Here is a 17,971-nt window from a genome sequence, read left to right as displayed (position 1 = left end):
CCCAGGTGAGCGGGCAAGCTGGTCCATAGACAGACTGACAGGAGTAGGAAGGCAGACCGTCGGACCTCAGGCTAGCAAGCAGGTAGGAGGAATGTCAGGCAGGAAACAGACAGCAAACTGGCAGGTTTCTGGCAGGTAACTGGCAACGGGACCTGAGGGCTGAAGCAGAGTAGTGAACAATGCAACAACATTGCTCGGGCACCTCCATTTTGGAGGAGGTGCCTTATATATGGTGAAGTCCTCCGGCCATTGGCCGGGGACTCCTTAGGACGGCGCGCGCGGCCCCTTTAAGAGGGAGGGAGCGCTCGCCCTAAGCACAGTGGCCGGGAAGGAGCGTGCGCTGCCAGCAGAGCGGGAGGAGGACGCCGGGCTCGGAGCAGAGGGGTGAGGGGAACAGCGTCCCTGCCTAGCAGAGGGCAGGGACGCCGGCGCTACAGTGGGGCTGGCGAAGACCCAGCAGTCATGGTCCACATCGGCACCAATGACAAAGTGAGTGGTAGATGGAGGGTCCTTAAAAATGATTTCAGGGACCTAGGTAGGAAGCTTAGGGCAAGGACCTCCAAGGTAGTTTTCTCAGAAATAATACCAATCCCGCGAGCCACACAGGAGCGCCAAGGGGAAGTTAGGGAGGTGAATAAGTGGCTAAAGAGTTGGTGCAAGGCAGAAGGGTTTGGGTTCATGGAGAACTGGGCCGACTTCGCGGTCGGCTACAGGCTCTACCGTAGGGACGGGCTGCACCTCAATGGGGAGGGTGCAGCGGTGCTGGGGAAGAAGATGGCTAATAGGTTGGAGGAGTTTTTAAACTAGAGACGGGTGGGGGAAACCAAGGAGATAGGTGGGATGTGAGGCAAGTAAAGGGGAAGGGGAGAAGTGAATATAATGAGGGTGGAGAGGGGGGTGGGGATAGTTCAGTTAGATCCTTAGAGAAGAATAGGATGCTAAATAACCCCAAAGTTTTATCATGCATGCTGACCAACGCAAGAAGCCTGACCAATAAGGCGGATGAGCTGCGGGCGCTTATATCGGAGGAGAGGTATGACATCGTAGGTATAACAGAGACTTGGCTAGACGATTGCTACGACTGGGCGGTAAATTTATTAGATTATAGTTTATTTAGAAGGGACCGGAAACAGGGGAAAGGCGGAGGAGTCTGCTTATATGTAAAGTCATGTCTAAAGCCCAGACTAAGGGAAGATATAGGAGAGGGAGAAGAAGGGGTCGAGTCCATGTGGGTAGAGATAGAGGGGGCAAAAAATAATAATAAAATATTACTGGGGGTCTGCTATAAGCCACTAAATATAACCGAGGAGAATGAGAATCTGCTATTAGGACAAATAGACAAAGTAGCAAAACATAATGAAGTGATTGTAATGGGGGATTTCAACTACCCGGATATTGACTGGGAAACAGAAACCTGTAGATCTCAGAAAGGAAAAAGGTTCTTGACAAATATTAAGGATAATTATCTCTCCCAACTAGTGCAGGAACCAACGAGAGGGAAGGCCGTGTTGGACTTAATATTGACTAATAGGCCTGATAGGGGGGCACCTAGGTAATAGCGATCATAATATTATCGACTTCAAAATGCCCTTCAGTAGGGTTATCAATAAGGGAACAACAAAAACATTAAACTTTAGGAGGGCGAAGTTTGATCAGCTGATAGAAAACCTTCAACTTATTGACTGGGACAAAGTTCTTAATCAAAGGAATACGAATAGTAAATGAGAAACCTTCAAAAGAATTCTGAATACTCAGTGCGAGAGGTATATACCGTATGGGAATAAAAGGGCCAGAAATAAGAGGAAACCAATATGGTTGAACAAGAACGTAAAAGGGGCGTTAAATAGCAAAAAAGAGGCATTCAAGAGATTAAAACAGGAAAACAGTAAGGCAGGGGTCGACAAAGTTGTTCAGAATCTAGGAGCCAGAATTTTTTTTGTTGACAAACTGTACATATAGACCCCCTCACACACGGCGTCTCCCTGGGGAGCACGGCCTTTGTATGTACTTACACAGGTAGCGGAAGATGAGAACGGGCCCCCGGCCACAGCAATCCTTATCCCCAGGGCCGGCTCCAGGTTTTTCTGGGCCCCGGGCGAAAGAGTCTCAGTGGGCCCTTTTAACACATACACGATTCATGATGCACAGATACGGAGGAGAAATAAATATATATATATATATATATATTTTATTTATTACACATGGCCCAGCCTGCCCCCTCATCCTTCACATACGCAGACATATGCACACGCACACACGGTACGCAGACATATGCGCGCGCACACACGGTACGCAGACATATGCGCGCGCACACACGGTACGCAGACATATGCGCGCGCGCGCACACACGGTACGCAGACATATGCGCGCGCGCGCACACACGGTACGCAGACATATGCGCGCGCGCGCACACACGGTACGCAGACATATGCGCGCGCGCACACACGGTACGCAGACATATGCGCGCGCGCGCACACGGTACGCAGACATATGCGCGCGCGCACACGGTACGCAGACATATGCGCGCGCACACACGGTACGCAGACATATGCGCGCGCACACGGTACGCAGACATATGCGCGCGCGCGCGCACACGGTACGCAGACATATGCGCGCGCGCGCACACACACGGTACGCAGACATATGCGCGCGCGCGCACACACGGTACGCAGACATATGCGCGCGCACACACGGTACGCAGACATATGCGCGCGCGCACACACACGGTACGCAGACATATGCGCGCGCGCACACACGGTACGCAGACATATGCGCGCGCGCACACACGGTACGCAGACATATGCGCGCGCGCGCACACACACGGTACGCAGACATATGCGCGCGCGCGCACACACACGGTACGCAGACATATGCGCGCGCACACACGGTACGCAGACATATGCGCGCGCGCACACACGGTACGCAGACATATGCGCGCGCGCGCACACACACGGTACGCAGACATATGCGCGCGCGCGCACACACACGGTACGCAGACATATGCGCGCGCACACACACGGTACGCAGACATATGCGCGCGCGCGCACACACACGGTACGCAGACATATGCGCGCGCACACGGTACGCAGACATATGCGCGCGCGCACACACGGTACGCAGACATATGCGCGCGCGCACACACGGTACGCAGACATATGCGCGCGCGCACACACGGTACGCAGACATATGCGCGCGCGCGCACACACGGTACGCAGCCATATGCGCGCGCGCGCACACACGGTACGCAGACATATGCGCGCGCGCGCACACACACGGTACGCAGACATATGCGCGCGCGCGCACACACGGTACGCAGACATATGCGCGCGCGCGCACACACGGTACGCAGACATATGCGCGCGCGCGCACACGGTACGCAGACATATGCGCGCGCGCGCACACACGGTACGCAGACATATGCGCGCGCGCGCACACACGGTACGCAGACATATGCGCGCGCGCGCACACACGGTACGCAGACATATGCGCGCGCGCGCACACACGGTACGCAGACATATGCGCGCGCGCACACACGGTACGCAGACATATGCGCGCGCGCACACACGGTACGCAGACATATGCGCGCGCGCGCACACACACGGTACGCAGACATATGCGCGCGCGCGCACACACGGTACGCAGACATATGCGCGCGCACACACGGTACGCAGACATATGCGCGCGCGCGCACACACGGTACGCAGACATGCGCGCGCGCACACACGGTACGCAGACATATGCGCGCGCGCACACACGGTACGCAGACATATGCGCGCGCGCGCACACACGGTACGCAGACATATGCGCGCGCGCGCACACGGTACGCAGACATATGCGCGCGCGCGCACACGGTACGCAGACATATGCGCGCGCGCACACGGTACGCAGACATATGCGCGCGCACACACGGTACGCAGACATATGCGCGCGCACACACGGTACGCAGACATATGCGCGCGCACACACGGTACGCAGACATATGCGCGCGCGCGCGCACACACACGGTACGCAGACATATGCGCGCGCGCACACACGGTACGCAGACATATGCGCGCGCGCACACACGGTACGCAGACATATGCGCGCGCGCACACACGGTACGCAGACATATGCGCGCGCGCACACACGGTACGCAGACATATGCGCGCGCGCACACACGGTACGCAGACATATGCGCGCGCGCACACACGGTACGCAGACATATGCGCGCGCGCACACACGGTACGCAGACATATGCGCGCGCGCACACACGGTACGCAGACATATGCGCGCGCGCGCACACGGTACGCAGACATATGCGTGCGCGCGCGCACACGGTACGCAGACATATGCGTGCGCGCGCGCACACGGTACGCAGACATATGCGCGCGCACACACGGTACGCAGACATATGCGCGCGCACACACGGTACGCAGACATATGCGCACACACGGTACGCAGACATATGCGCGCGCGCGCACACACGGTACGCAGACATATGCGCGCGCGCGCACACACGGTACGCAGACATATGCGCGCGCGCACACACACACGGTACGCAGACATATGCGCGCGCGCACACACGGTACGCAGACATATGCGCGCGCACACACGGTACGCAGACATATGCGCGCGCGCACACACGGTACGCAGACATATGCGCGCGCGCACACACGGTACGCAGACATATGCGCGCGCGCACACACGGTACGCAGACATATGCGCGCGCGCACACACGGTACGCAGACATATGCGCGCGCGCACACACGGTACGCAGACATATGCGCGCGCGCACACACGGTACGCAGACATATGCGCGCGCGCACACACGGTACGCAGACATATGCGCGCGCGCACACACGGTACGCAGACATATGCGCGCGCGCACACACGGTACGCAGACATATGCGCGCGCGCACACACGGTACGCAGACATATGCGCGCGCGCACACACGGTACGCAGACATATGCGCGCGCGCACACACGGTACGCAGACATATGCGCGCGCGCACACACGGTACGCAGACATATGCGCGCGCGCACACACGGTACGCAGACATATGCGCGCGCGCACACACGGTACGCAGACATATGCGCGCGCGCACACACACGGTACGCAGACATATGCGCGCGCGCACACACACGGTACGCAGACATATGCGCGCGCACACACGGTACGCAGACATATGTACACATACAGACATACACATAGATAAAACAGACAAATATATATACACAGTCATATACACTGACATTCACATACATGCACTCACACAGACCCATTACTAATATTTTTAATATGGGGATTGGGGAACCCTCACTCACCTGTCCCCGGTCCAGTGTCCTGTCCAGCAGCTCCTCGGGTATGGGGCAGTGCAGGGCCCCCGGCGTGTCACAGACTTCATGGCCCTGGAACATCAGAGGGGCCCACTTGCGGTCAGGTCCGGGCCCCTCCCGCCCATCTGTGCAGGACCTCCGCTCCGACGGTGTTTGATTGCCGGCACTCCCCCAGACATGGCCGCGCGCTGTGCGGCTCTGTCTGCTAGTAATGACGCGGCAGGAGCGACACACAAGCACAATTAAAGGTGCAGTGCCGTCGACCCTGCCGTGTCATTACTAGCAGACACAGCCGGACAGCGCGCGGCCATGTCTGGGGGAAGTGCCGACAATCAAGCAGCGCCTGCGTCCCTGAACAGGTGCCGAGGAAGCAGCCAGGGCCCCGACAGTGAGTGGGCGGGTGGGTGTGTGGGCCCGGCCCCGACAGTGAGTGGGCGGGTGGGTGTGTGGGCCCGGCCCCGACAGTGAGTGGGCGGGTGGGTGTGTGGGCCCGGCCCCGACAGTGAGTGGGCGGGTGGGTGTGTGGGCCCGGCCCCGACAGTGAGTGGGCCCGGCCCCGACAGTGAGTGGGCGGGTGGGTGTGTGGGCCCGGGCCCCGACAGTGAGTGGGCGGCTGGGCCCCTCTGATTTTCCAGGGCCCCGGCACTTGCCCGGGTACGCCGGGTGCTGACGCCGGCCCTGCTTCCCCTGTAACCCAACTCTCCCTGTCCAGTCCTGGAGCATAAGGGGGGCGGAGCAAAGTGGAGAAGGCGGCCTGAGCGATACTGTCCCTGCTTCCTCCGATAGGATGACTCCGTGCAGGAGGTGGGATTGGATTGAGAGTATTTTTTTTTCTTCTCAACTCCTCAAGCACCAGGCAACATTTTCTAGGCGCCACTGGCGACCAGGCGCCTGGGTTTGTCGAGCCCTGCAGTAAGGAGGCACTAATGTGTTACAAGGAAAAAAAGAAGAACCTGTAAAAAACAAATAAAAATAGCGAAGGAGGAAACAGAGAAACGTATTGCTAGGGAAAGTAGATCAAATCCCAAACTGTTCTTTACGTATATAAATAGTAAAAGGATTAAATCGGATAATATTGGACCGATAAAAAGTGAGGAAGGCAAAATCATAGAGAAAGAGGAGGATAAAGCTAATCTATTAAATAATTTTATTTCGACACCTTTCACAAAGGAAATAGAACTAACAGGAGAAATGAGAAGTGACAAGCTTAATCCTCCACTAAGTATGACAAATCTAACCCAAGCTGGGGTACAGAAACGCCTCAGTAACATTAAAATAAACAAATCACCAGGACCTGATGGCATACACCCACGGGTACTAAGGGAACTAAGTAATGTGATAGACAGACCGTTATATCTTATATTTAAGGACTCTGTTGAGACTGGGTCTGTACCACTTGATTGGCGACAGGCGAATGTAGTGCCAATATTCAAAAAGGGAGCGAAAAGTGACGCCGGAAACTATCGGCCGGTGAGTCTGACGTCCGTTGTGGGCAAAATTTTTGAAAGCTTCATTAAAGAGGCAATTACGGAGCATCTTGATGCTAATAATCTTTTAATCCCGAACCAACATGGATTCATGAGGAATCGCTCCTGCCAAACAAACCTGATTGACTTCTACGAGGAGGTTAGCTCTCGAGTAGATCAGGGGGAACCAGTGGATGTCGTGTATCTCGACTTCTCAAAAGCGTTCGATAGCGTGCCACATAATAGGTTGGTTTACAAAATGAGAATGATGGGGCTGGGGGAAACTGGCTAAGGGATAGAAGGCAGAGGGTGGTTATAAATGGAATATACTCAGATTGGGTAAGCGTCACTAGTGGGGTACCACAGGGGTCTGTACTAGGCCCAATGTTATTTAATATCTTTATTAACGACATAGTCAATGGGATAAATAGTAAAATATCAATATTTGCAGATGACACAAAGTTATGTAAAACGATTAATACAAAAGAGGACAGTGCAGACCTACAGAGGGATTTGGATAAGCTGGGTAGGTGGAGCATTAAATGGCAAATGAGGTTTAACGAGGAGAAATGTAAGGTCATACATATGGGAAGGAAAAATGGAAGTCACCAGTACTCACTGAATGGGAAATCATTGGGGAATTCAGAGATGGAGAAGGACTTGGGCATCTTGATTGATAGCAAACTAAATTGGAGTGCCCAAAGTCAGGCCGCTGCTGTAAGGGCAAAAAGGGTAATGGGATGTATCAGAAGAGGTATAGCTGCAAAGGATGAGAACATTGTTCTTCCACTGTACAAAGCACTGGTCAGACCACACTTGGAATACTGTTCTCAGTTATGGGCCCCAATATATAGAAAGGATATAAATGAGCTTGAAAAGGTACAAAGGAGGGCAACAAAATTAATAAAGGGAATGGAGGGACTGCAATACCCAGAGAGGTTGGCAAAACTAGGACTATTCAGCCTGGAAAAGAGAAGGCTGAGGGGGGACATAATAAATGTGTACAAATATGTTAGGGGACAGTATAGAGATCTTGCCCGGGATTTGTTCAAAAGGAGGGATATTACGGTAACAAGAGGGCATTCACTAAGATTGGAAGAGAAAAGGTTTCAGCACCAGCATAGGAAGGGGTTCTTTACGGTAAGAGCAGTGAGAATATGGAATTCACTGAGTGAGGAGACGGTAATGTCGGATTCACTACACCAGTTCAAGCGGGGACTGGATGCATTTCTAGATACCAGGCAGATTTCAGCGTATACTTAAAAATAAAATAGTAGGTTGATACAGGGATTTATTCTGACTGCTGGTTTCAGAGTCGGGAGGGAATTTTTCCTCAGGTGAAGATTGGCTAAATCATTTGGGGTTTTTGCCCTCCTCTGGATCAACTTTAGCAATTACAGAACTAACAGGTCGAACTTGATGGACGCAAGTCTTTATTCGGCTTTACAAACTATGTTACTATATGTTACTATGTTACCATTTCCGCTTGGAAAGCAGTTTGAAAGAAAGGCCATACTTTTTTTCTGAGTTTCTAAGCACCTGCTGCTACGGCGGAATCCGAAATTTCCACAGGTCAGCGAAAATAAATTATTTCTTAAATGGCAGCAAGCAGGTATCCATAACATATCTCACCGACTCCACCCAAACGATCGGAGATGGTTGACGTTCCCAGAATATATAGATAAATATGATCTATCTCTTCATCATGGTCTCCAATTTGAACAAATTAGATTATCCATTATGTCAAACTTAAAGGAGGTCACCGAGACCTTTCAAAACGAATTAGACATAATTTTACTATCTCCAACTGGTACTCCCTCAATATCTAGTCTTTATTCGGCTATGAAATCTTAATTTATTAAAGATACACCCTGATGTCTTCTTTAAATATTGGAAGAAGCAACTAGATGACGTTGAAATCCCTACTAAAATCAGATCGGGTTGGAATATATTTAGAAAATACATTATAAACAAATCATGGAGAGAGACTCAGTATAAAATAATTCAAGGAGCCATTTACGCTTTTAATATACCGAAAAAAGATCCATTGTCAGATAGGATGATTGCTTGCCCTAAATGTCATCACCCATACTCTGATCTTATGCACGGCATATGGTCTTGCCCTGATTCAACAGTATACTGGAATCAAGTCTCAGATATGATAAAGACTATTTGGGGCCCAGGATTCACTCTGACTGAAAAGAATAAAATTGTCCAACCATTTACCTCTACAGAATGGTATATTCTGGAGGATCTAAACAATAACTTAGGACTCTTACGTGTTAGCTAAAACAGGGGAGAAATTCAACTTATCACAATTTATCATTATTTAATTAATTCCATTGAATGCAGATGACTGTAACTTGCTAATACTTAGCTTAAATGTTTATTTGTTAAGCCAGGTAACCGAAACTTGTTGATCATTTACTGTACATGATTTGTGTACAGGATCCTTATTCTGTACATCCTGGCTTTGTTCTATTTGTTTTATATGTTTTTCTATGTTTTGTTATGTTAAAAAAACAAATAAAAATGATGTTTGAAAAAAATAGAAGCACATTGGGCATGGGATTTCTATCAATCCAATCCACTGTGCTTCTAATGTAGAACGCAGCACAGGTGAGGTGCGTTCAAAACACGGCTCTTCCTGATTGTGGGCACATACCCTACAAGTTTCTTATATTGCACATCAATTTACGTTTCAGTTCAGACTCCCAGGTTTTTTCTTTGTAGTTTAGTGTGCTTCAGTGCATATAAGGGTGCGGCCGCCCTTTGTCTGAGCTGAAAGGTTCATTCTGCCTCTCAGGTCCATGCTTCTACTAGGGGTTCAGTCTCTCCATATGTATGTCACTTGACAAATGGTAAGGTTTTAATATTAGAGTTAGGACTGTCCTATAAGGGTTGACGTGACGTTGCGGGATGGCTTTTACATTATTTTGATCAAAATTATGTTAACTAAATACGCTTTATTATTTTTATGCACTGTGCGATTTATCCATTTACTTCCAGCTATTTGGGTATTTTGCTTGTCTTTGGTTTTTCCAAGTTTCTTACAGTTAGGTCCATATATATTAATATATTTGGACAGAGACAACATTTTTCTAATTTTGGTTCTAGACATTACCACAATGAATTTTAACCACTTCGCACCAGAGCCTGTTTTTGCCTTCGTGACCGGGCCAATTTTTTCAATTCTGACCACTGTCACTTTATGAAGTAATTACTCTGGAACGCTTCAACGTATTCCCCTGATTCTGAGATTGTTTTTTCGTGACATATTGTACTTCATGATACTGGTAAAATTTCTTCGATATAACTTACGTTTATTTGTGAAAAAATCAGAAATTTGGCAAAAATGTTGAAAATTTTGCAATTTTCTAACTTTGAATTTTCATGCCCTTAAATCAGAGAGATGTGTCACACAAAATAGTTAATAAATAACATTTCCCACATGTCTACTTTACATCAGCACAATTTTGGAACCAAAATTTTTTTTTGTTAGGGAGCTATAAGGGTTAAAAGTTGACCAGCGATTTCTCATTTTTCCAACAAAATTTACAAAAACATTTTTTTAGGGACCACATCATATTTGAAGTCACTTTTGAGGGGTCTTTATGACAGAAAATACCAAAAAGTGACACCATTCTAAAAACTGCACCCCTCAAGGTGCTCAAAACCACATTCAAGAACTTTATTAACCCTTCAGGTGCTTCACAGGAATTTTTGGAATGTGGAAGAAAAAAATGAACATTTAACTTTTTTCACAAAAATGTTACTTTAGACCCAATTTTTTCTATTTTCACAGGGGTAACGGGAAAAAATGGACCCCAAATTTTTTTGTGCAATTTCTCCTGAACACGCTGATACCCCATATGTGGAGGCAAACCACTGTTTGGGCGCACGGCAGGGTTTGAAAGGGAAGGAGCGCCATTTGACTTTTTGAATGTAAAATTTGTCTGAATAATTAGCGGACGCCATGTTGCGTTTGGAGAGCTTCTGAAGTGCCTAAACAGTGGAAACCCCCCACAAGTGACACCATTTTGGAAACTAGACCCCTTAGGGAACTTATCTAGATGTGTGGTGAGCACCTTGAACCCCAAGGTGCTTCACAGAAGATTATAATATTGAGCTGTAAAAATAAAATTTTCTCACAAAACCGTTTTTCATCCCTTAATTTTGCATTATCATAAGGGTAATAGGATAAATTGCACCATGAAATTTGTTGTGCAATTTCTCCTGAGTACGCCGATACCCCATATGTGGGGGAAAACCACTGCTTTGGTGTACGGCAGGGTTCGGAAGAGAAAGGTGGCAGACACCATGTCACATTTGAAGAGTCGCTGACATGCCGAAACAGTAGAAACCCCCACAAGTGACCCCATTTTGTAAACTACACCTCTCAAGGAATTTGGCTATGTGCCGACGATGCAGAAATGAAGCAGAAAATTTCTGCAGCATTTCTGCATCTCCCTGGCAGAAAAAAACGCATGCAGATTGTGCATGCGTTTTTCCTGCAGAATACATGCGGATCCACATGCGGGTTCACATGCGTTTCCGCATGCAGATTGACAAGCACTTTCCAGGCGATAGCATCACTTGGAAAGTGCTTGACAACTAGGTCACACTGTATAAATCCATGCAAACAGCATGGATTTATACAGTGTGAACCGTAAAAATAAAAAAAATAAAAAAATTAAGAGAGAAGCCGCCGGACAGGTGAGTATAAACTTTATTTGTTATTTTATTCTTTTTTTTACAGGTACAATGGTACCCAGGTCTGGATGAGAGTCTCCTCTCCTCCAGAACTGGGTACCATCCGCACATAGAAGCCGCTTGTAAAAATGTACAGTCGCGGTTTCTGTGCGTCTCAATGCAAGTCAATGGCGGGAGTTCCGCTGCACTTCCGCAAAATTAAATGACATGCTGCGGATTTTTGTACGCAGCATAAACGCTGCGGAAAAATCCGCAGCATGTGCATAGAACATGCGGAATCCCCTTGGGGACCATGGGGTGCGGATTACCTAGCGTTTTACAAGCGTTTCCGCTGCGGAAATTCCGCAGCATAAACGCTTGAAAAACGCTACGTGGGCACACAGCCTTCATCTAGGGAAGTAGTGAGTATTTTTTAATTTATACCATTGGGCAGTGAAAAAAGCATAATTATATTTTTACCACAAAAAAATGTTTTACCCTCAGATTTTACATTTTCACACAGGGCAATGGGTAAAAATAGTGCTGAAATGTGTCACACAATTTCTTCTAAAAGTGGCAATACCCCATATGTGGCTGTATCGTACCGCTCAGCCATACGGCGAGATCTGGGGGGGACGGAGTGCTTTTGACAATTGGAGAACAAATTATTGTAGAATAGGCATTTGGATTTGGGAGCACAAAATTTTCTGAATTTCTTTTGGGGGGCAAGGGCCATTTCGCTTTTCCAGAGCCTTTCTGCTACCAGTAACTTGGAAGTCCCCTATATTTTTAACAGATGACAGACCTGAGTGGGGACTAGCTTTTTTTGAGGACTGAGTTGAAGCTTTTATTGGGAACATTTTATGTAACATTTATCCGGCGCTCTAGGCTGAGCACTTACATCGGGGTTTCCATCTAAATTTCCAAGTGATGTAATTTAGATGAAACCCCTGCAAGATCCATTCACTATAATGAGGCAGCAGAGTTACTCTGGACTCCGTCTAGCCTCTGTTTAGCGGTGTCCTTTTTTTCAGAAGTGCACAAAACTGTGGCCAACCGCACTTTTATGCACGCCTAAAACAAATGACACCGTGGGATCCCAGGCTAGACGGCGTCCACAGTGGTCTATATCTGCCTCATTACAGGGAATCTTCCGTCATGGGTTCTGGCTGAATCACGTATTTCAGAGATTTACACGGAAACTCTGGTGTAAGTGCTCAGCGCAGAGCGCAGGATAAATGTGAGCAGAGCCTTACTGCGATCTTTCGGAGACATAATAAACAAATCAGTAGCAGGTGAAGAATTGGTTTTATTTATTTTTTACGCCGCTCCTCGTGCGGTATAAGTGATGAGATTACTTTATTCTTCGGGTCGGTGCGATTACAGAGATACCAGATTTAGATCGGGTTTTTATGACTGACAGCTGTCACACACTAAAAGACACTTTTTTTTGCAAAATCTAGTTTTTGCATCACCATATTTTGAGAGCTATAATTTTTCCATATTTTGGCCGACAGTCAGGTGATGGCTTGTTTTTTGCGGGACGAGTTGACATTTTTATTGGTACCATTTTTGGGTATGTGACATTTTTTGATCGCTTTCTATTCCGTTTTTTGGGAGGTAAAATTAACAAAAACCAATTCAGGAATTGCTCTTTGAGGTTTTTTTTTATGCCGTTCTGCGTGTGGTAAAAGTGATCAGGCAGAGTTATTCTTCGGGTCAGTACATTTACAGCGATACTACACTTACTGTATATTTTTCTATGTTTTGGCGCTTTTACACAATAAAACATTTATAGAAAAATATATTTTTTTTTGCATTGCTGTATTCTGAGCACTATAACTTATTTTTCGACTGATGGAGCTGTATGGCGGCTTGTTTTTTGCGGAACAAGATGACGTTTTCAGCGGTACCATTTTTATTTCTATTTTGCTTTTTGATCGCATTTTTTTCCACTTTTTGTTTAGCGATATGATGAAAAAGCATATTTTTTTGCTCCGTTTTTTTTTTATTTTTATTACGGTGTGCACAGAAGGCGTTAATTAGTGTGACAGTTTTATAGCTCTGGTTGTTTTGGACGCGACGATACCAAATATGTGTTCTTTTTTTGGTTTTGTAAAAATATACGGATTTATTGGTTTAATATTTTATTTATTTTTTATTTATTTTGTGATTATTTTTTTTTAACAGTTTAAAAACTTTTTTTTTTACATTTTTACTTAGTCCCTGTATGGGACATTAATTTTTATTTTTCTGATCACTGATCTCATGTAATGTAATAGACATATATTACATTACATCAGGGTGGATAAAAATCAATGTTTTTTTTAAAAAAAATCAAAAAAATCTGATTTTTTTTTATTTAAATCGGATTTTTTTCAATAAACTGCTTTTTGAGGAAAATATTTTACCATCCAAAGGTTCTTCGATCATGAGATAAAGCTGAGTTGTTTAACTCAGTAGAAAAAAAGGCTGTATATGTGTAACATTCACAATGCCATGCTCTTCCAGAGGTTTCTGTAGGATTAGTGGGCAGTTTCTCTCCTATATTACCACAGACGCTCGCTTTACTTACGCAGTTCTCAAAACTGAATTTGACTCCGCAGAGGTCCCAGCCTCTTCTTCACGGCAAAAATGTTACAACATGAACAGAGTTGAGAAAAAGACCTTAATCCTATTGTTCTACAAACCTATGAATACAGAATCAACCCCTTCAGTGCCAAGTCCAAGAAGTTAGACAATATGTTTCTGATTGTTTGGAGTGGAATAGATCTGCACAACACAAGAAGAATGTGAATCTAAGTGTGAGGAGGAGGAAGGGCAAGCAGACAAGAAAATGAAAGTGAAATTTTGAGCACAATACTGCAGCATAGCCACAGACAGACAAGTCTGGATCTGTTTGTGTGTACGATCTGAGGTTTATTACATTCTTTCCTTATAATGGCAGCAGGCCGTAAAAGAGACCCAGTTTGGGAATATTTTAATGAAGCTCCTTCGCCTATCGGTAAGGCAGGCATGCGTGCAAAATGCAAACGATGCAACAAAGAGATGCAAGGCCTGGTGGCGCGAATGAGGCAACATCATGAGAAGTGCGGTGATGAAGATGACCAAAGAAACACTTCTGAACAGGCAGGATCTGTTGGTAAAAATTTTTATTGAATCCTATTTCTAAAGACTGAACTGTCATGTGTGAGAAAAATTATATTTCTTATTATTACTGCATGTTACTGTCATTTGGTACAGTTATGAAGAAAAACAAATATTCCTTTTGGGGCAGGGGCAGTGATGTGTTGTGTACAATAAGCAGAAATTGTATAAACAATAAAATAACAACATTGACTTTTTTTGTTTAGGGGAATTCATGGATTCTGGAAACTATCCACCTCCAAGATCACCATCATCCTGTTCTACAGTTTCAGAGTTATCCATCCAGGATAGTGCTTCATTAGCAGCAGCATCATCATCATCAGACACCCACAGCCACATATCACCATCACCCAAAAGGAAGAAAAAACCTTTACCTCCTGGAACCACCATAGATAGGTTTGTGATAAGAACTAGCAGATTAGAAAAAGAGTTGATTGATGAAAAAATTGCCCAGTTTATTTATGCAACGAACTCTTCTTTCCGTCTGACTGAGAACCCACATTTCATTAATATGGTTCAGTCACTGAGACCAGGATACAGTCCACCCAGCAGAGCTGATGTTGCAGGGAAACTGCTGGATCAAGTGTATGACAGAGAAATGGAGCAATGTGCAACAGCTCTGGAGGGTAAAATTGTTAACCTAAGTATTGATGTGTGGAGTAATGTCCACAATGATCCTATTGCATGTGCTTGTATAACAACAGAAGAAGGTAAAGTCTTCCTTGCACAAACAACTGATACGTCAGGAAATGCACACACAGCAGAATACTTACAAGAAGTGGCAGTAAAAGCTATAACATGTGAACAAAAATTCAAATGTCTAGTACGCAGTTTGGTCACTGACAATGCTGCAAACGTATCCAAGATGAGAAGAAATTTAGAAGAGCAGGGAGGGAATACAAAGCTGCTAATAACATATGGTTGCAGTGCTCATTTGCTGCACCTCTTAGCCAAAGACTTAAGTGTTCCAGAAATAAAGGCTAATGTTGTTGAAATTGCTAAATACTTCCGTAATAATCATTTTGCTGCAGCAGATCTGAAAAGGATGGGTGGAACCAAGCTAACGCTCCCACAAGATGTTAGATGGAACTCTGTGGTGGACTTTTTTGAGCAGTATATCAAAAACTGGCCTATTCTGATGACACTTTGTGAAGAAAATCGAGATAAAATAGATGGCACTGTCACGGCCAAAATCCTCAACATTGGGCTTAAGAGAAATGTTGAACATATGCTGAGCTTCCTGAAACCCATCTCTCAAGCTTTAAACAAAATACAGAAAAATAGCTGTTTTATTGTGGATGCTGTTGAAATTTGGAAGGAACTGAGTGAACACTTAAAAACAGAACTACACATGGACAGAATTAAATTACAAGCAGTAAACAAACGAATGGGACAAGCACTGACTCCAGCTCATTTTTTGGCAAATATTGTCAATATCCAATATCAGGGTCAAAACCTAAGTGCTGAGGAAGAGGAGTTAGCTATGACATGGGTATCCATCAATCATCCATCTTTAATGCCAACTATAATAAACTTCAGAGCTAAGGGGGAACCATTCAAGAAATATATGTTTGCTGAAGATATTTTAAGGAAGGTCACACCAGTAAACTGGTGGAAGTCACTTAAGCGCTTGGATTTAGAGACTGTTCAAGTAATGATTTCACTTTTAACAGCAGTAGCTTCTTCTGCAGGCGTTGAAAGAATATTCTCTTCCTTTGGACTCATTCATTCTAAATTGAGAAATCGGTTGGGACCCAATAAAGCAGGAAAGCTTGTTTTTCTTTTCCAGATTATGAATAGGAACAAAGAAGAAGATGATGATGATGATGAAGATGACGACGAGTGAGCTACAGCGGACAGCAGGGACAGTAGTATTTAAGTTTTTCATGTGTCGGCTGGGCTGACAGTCTAAGTTTCTTAAAATATATATATATTTTGTTTAGCCAAATTAGTTAACAAACATGGATGTTTGTTTAAGCAAATAACTTATGCTGTAATGTTGTTATTGTTTCAGTTGAATAAATCTATTTAAATTGTTATTAAGGTCAGGATTATTTTTCTCCTTCCTAAGTACAACAGAACAGTGGTGTCCAAATATGAATGATTAACCCATTAAACTGGGGAGAAAAAAGTAATATAAAAAGTGATTCTAAAAATCTTCATCTACTTGCATGTTAAAGTAGCAAGAACTAGTTTAGGTAGAAACTTTGATTTAAATCACTGATTTAAATCAAGCCTTACTGACTAGTGATTTAAATCGTGATTTAAATCGTGATTTAAATCAGTTAGATTTAAATCAAATCCACCCTGCATTACATTACATGAGATCTTCCCTGTTTCAGTCAGAGTCTCCTGTCTGGCTCAGCTTGCAGGCTGAGCCAGACAGGACACCATATATGGCAGAGCTGGAGGCGGTCATGTGACCTCCAGCTGCCATAGCAACCCCAGGTCCTGGAAGGAACCGGAGGTCTTCGGAGGTAAGTAAGACGACCCCCTCTCCTCCTGCTGTCTCCTATATGCCGCGATCACTATAGATCGCAGCATATAGAAGACAGCAAAGGGTTAACATCACTGGGACCTGATCCAATCAGGTCCCGATGATGTTCCCTGTCAGAGCTAACGCTCTGCACCGGAATCGCAGCGCTTGCAGGACCCTGGGGGTCCTGAGCGCTGCGAGACCACCCACCGTTTTTAAACGTCCGCGCTGCACAGAGCCCAGGCAGCGCGGACATTTATGTACAGTGGGCGGTCGGGAACCGGTTAAACAAAACAATTCAAATGCAGTTGAAGTTCAGACTTTCAGCTTTCATTTGAGGGTATCCACATTAAAATTGGATGAAGGGTTTAGGAGTTTCAGCTCCTTAACATATGCCACCCTGTTTTTAAAGGGAACAAAAGTAATTGGACAATTGACTAGAAGGCTATTTCATGGACAGGTGTGGGCAATCCCTTCGTTATGTCATTCTCAATTAAGCAGATAAAAGGCCTGGAGTTGATCTGAGGTGTGGTGCTTGCATTTGGAAGGTTTTGCTGTGAAGTAAACATGCGGTCAAAGGAGCTCTCCATGCAGGTGAAATAAGCCATCCTTAAGCTGCAAAAACAGAAAAAAACCATCAGAGAAATTGCTACAATATTAGGAGTGGCAAAATCTACAGTTTGGTACATCCTGAGAAAGAAAGAAAGCACTGGTGAACTCATTAATGCAAAAAGACCTGGGCGCCCACGGATGACAACAGTGGTGGATGATCGCAGAATAATCTCCATGGTGAAGAGAAACCCCTTCACAACAGCCAACCAAGTGAATAACACTCTCCAGGAGGTAGGCGTATCAATATCCAAATGTACAATAA

At 45.9% G+C, this 17,971-nt stretch overlaps 2 protein-coding genes across 7 annotated transcripts in view; one reads left to right on the top strand and one right to left on the bottom strand.

Moving 5' to 3' along the window:
- Window positions 1-17,971, bottom strand: part of TIMELESS (timeless circadian regulator) — a 161,745-nt gene that overhangs the window by 132,627 nt on the left and 11,147 nt on the right. The window lies entirely within an intron of this gene.
- On the top strand, window positions 14,042-16,660 carry LOC141201658 (uncharacterized). Its single transcript, XM_073663677.1, has 2 exons — window positions 14,042-14,616; window positions 14,828-16,660. Exons 1-2 carry the CDS (start codon window positions 14,415-14,417, stop codon window positions 16,465-16,467), a joined length of 1,842 nt encoding a protein of 613 aa, XP_073519778.1. The 5' UTR covers window positions 14,042-14,414; the 3' UTR covers window positions 16,468-16,660.

The sequence above is a fragment of the Phyllobates terribilis genome, unplaced genomic scaffold (assembly GCF_046119375.1).
Source record: "Phyllobates terribilis strain yellow unplaced genomic scaffold, ASM4611937v1 Scaffold_2__4_contigs__length_985480577, whole genome shotgun sequence".
Taxonomy (NCBI): domain Eukaryota; kingdom Metazoa; phylum Chordata; class Amphibia; order Anura; family Dendrobatidae; genus Phyllobates; species Phyllobates terribilis.
Note: the sequence above shows the minus strand (reverse complement) of the source record. Positions and strands in the feature narration are given on the sequence as shown.

Bases quoted from the DNA above. Each gene is read 5' to 3' on its own strand.
- LOC141201658 (XM_073663677.1), top strand. From the start codon at position 14,415: ATGGCAGCAGGCCGTAAAAGAGACCCAGTTTGGGAATATTTTAATGAA. The intron at 14,617-14,827 runs GTAAAAATTTTT...TTTTTTGTTTAG, and splicing joins TGAACAGGCAGGATCTGTTG to GGGAATTCATGGATTCTGGA.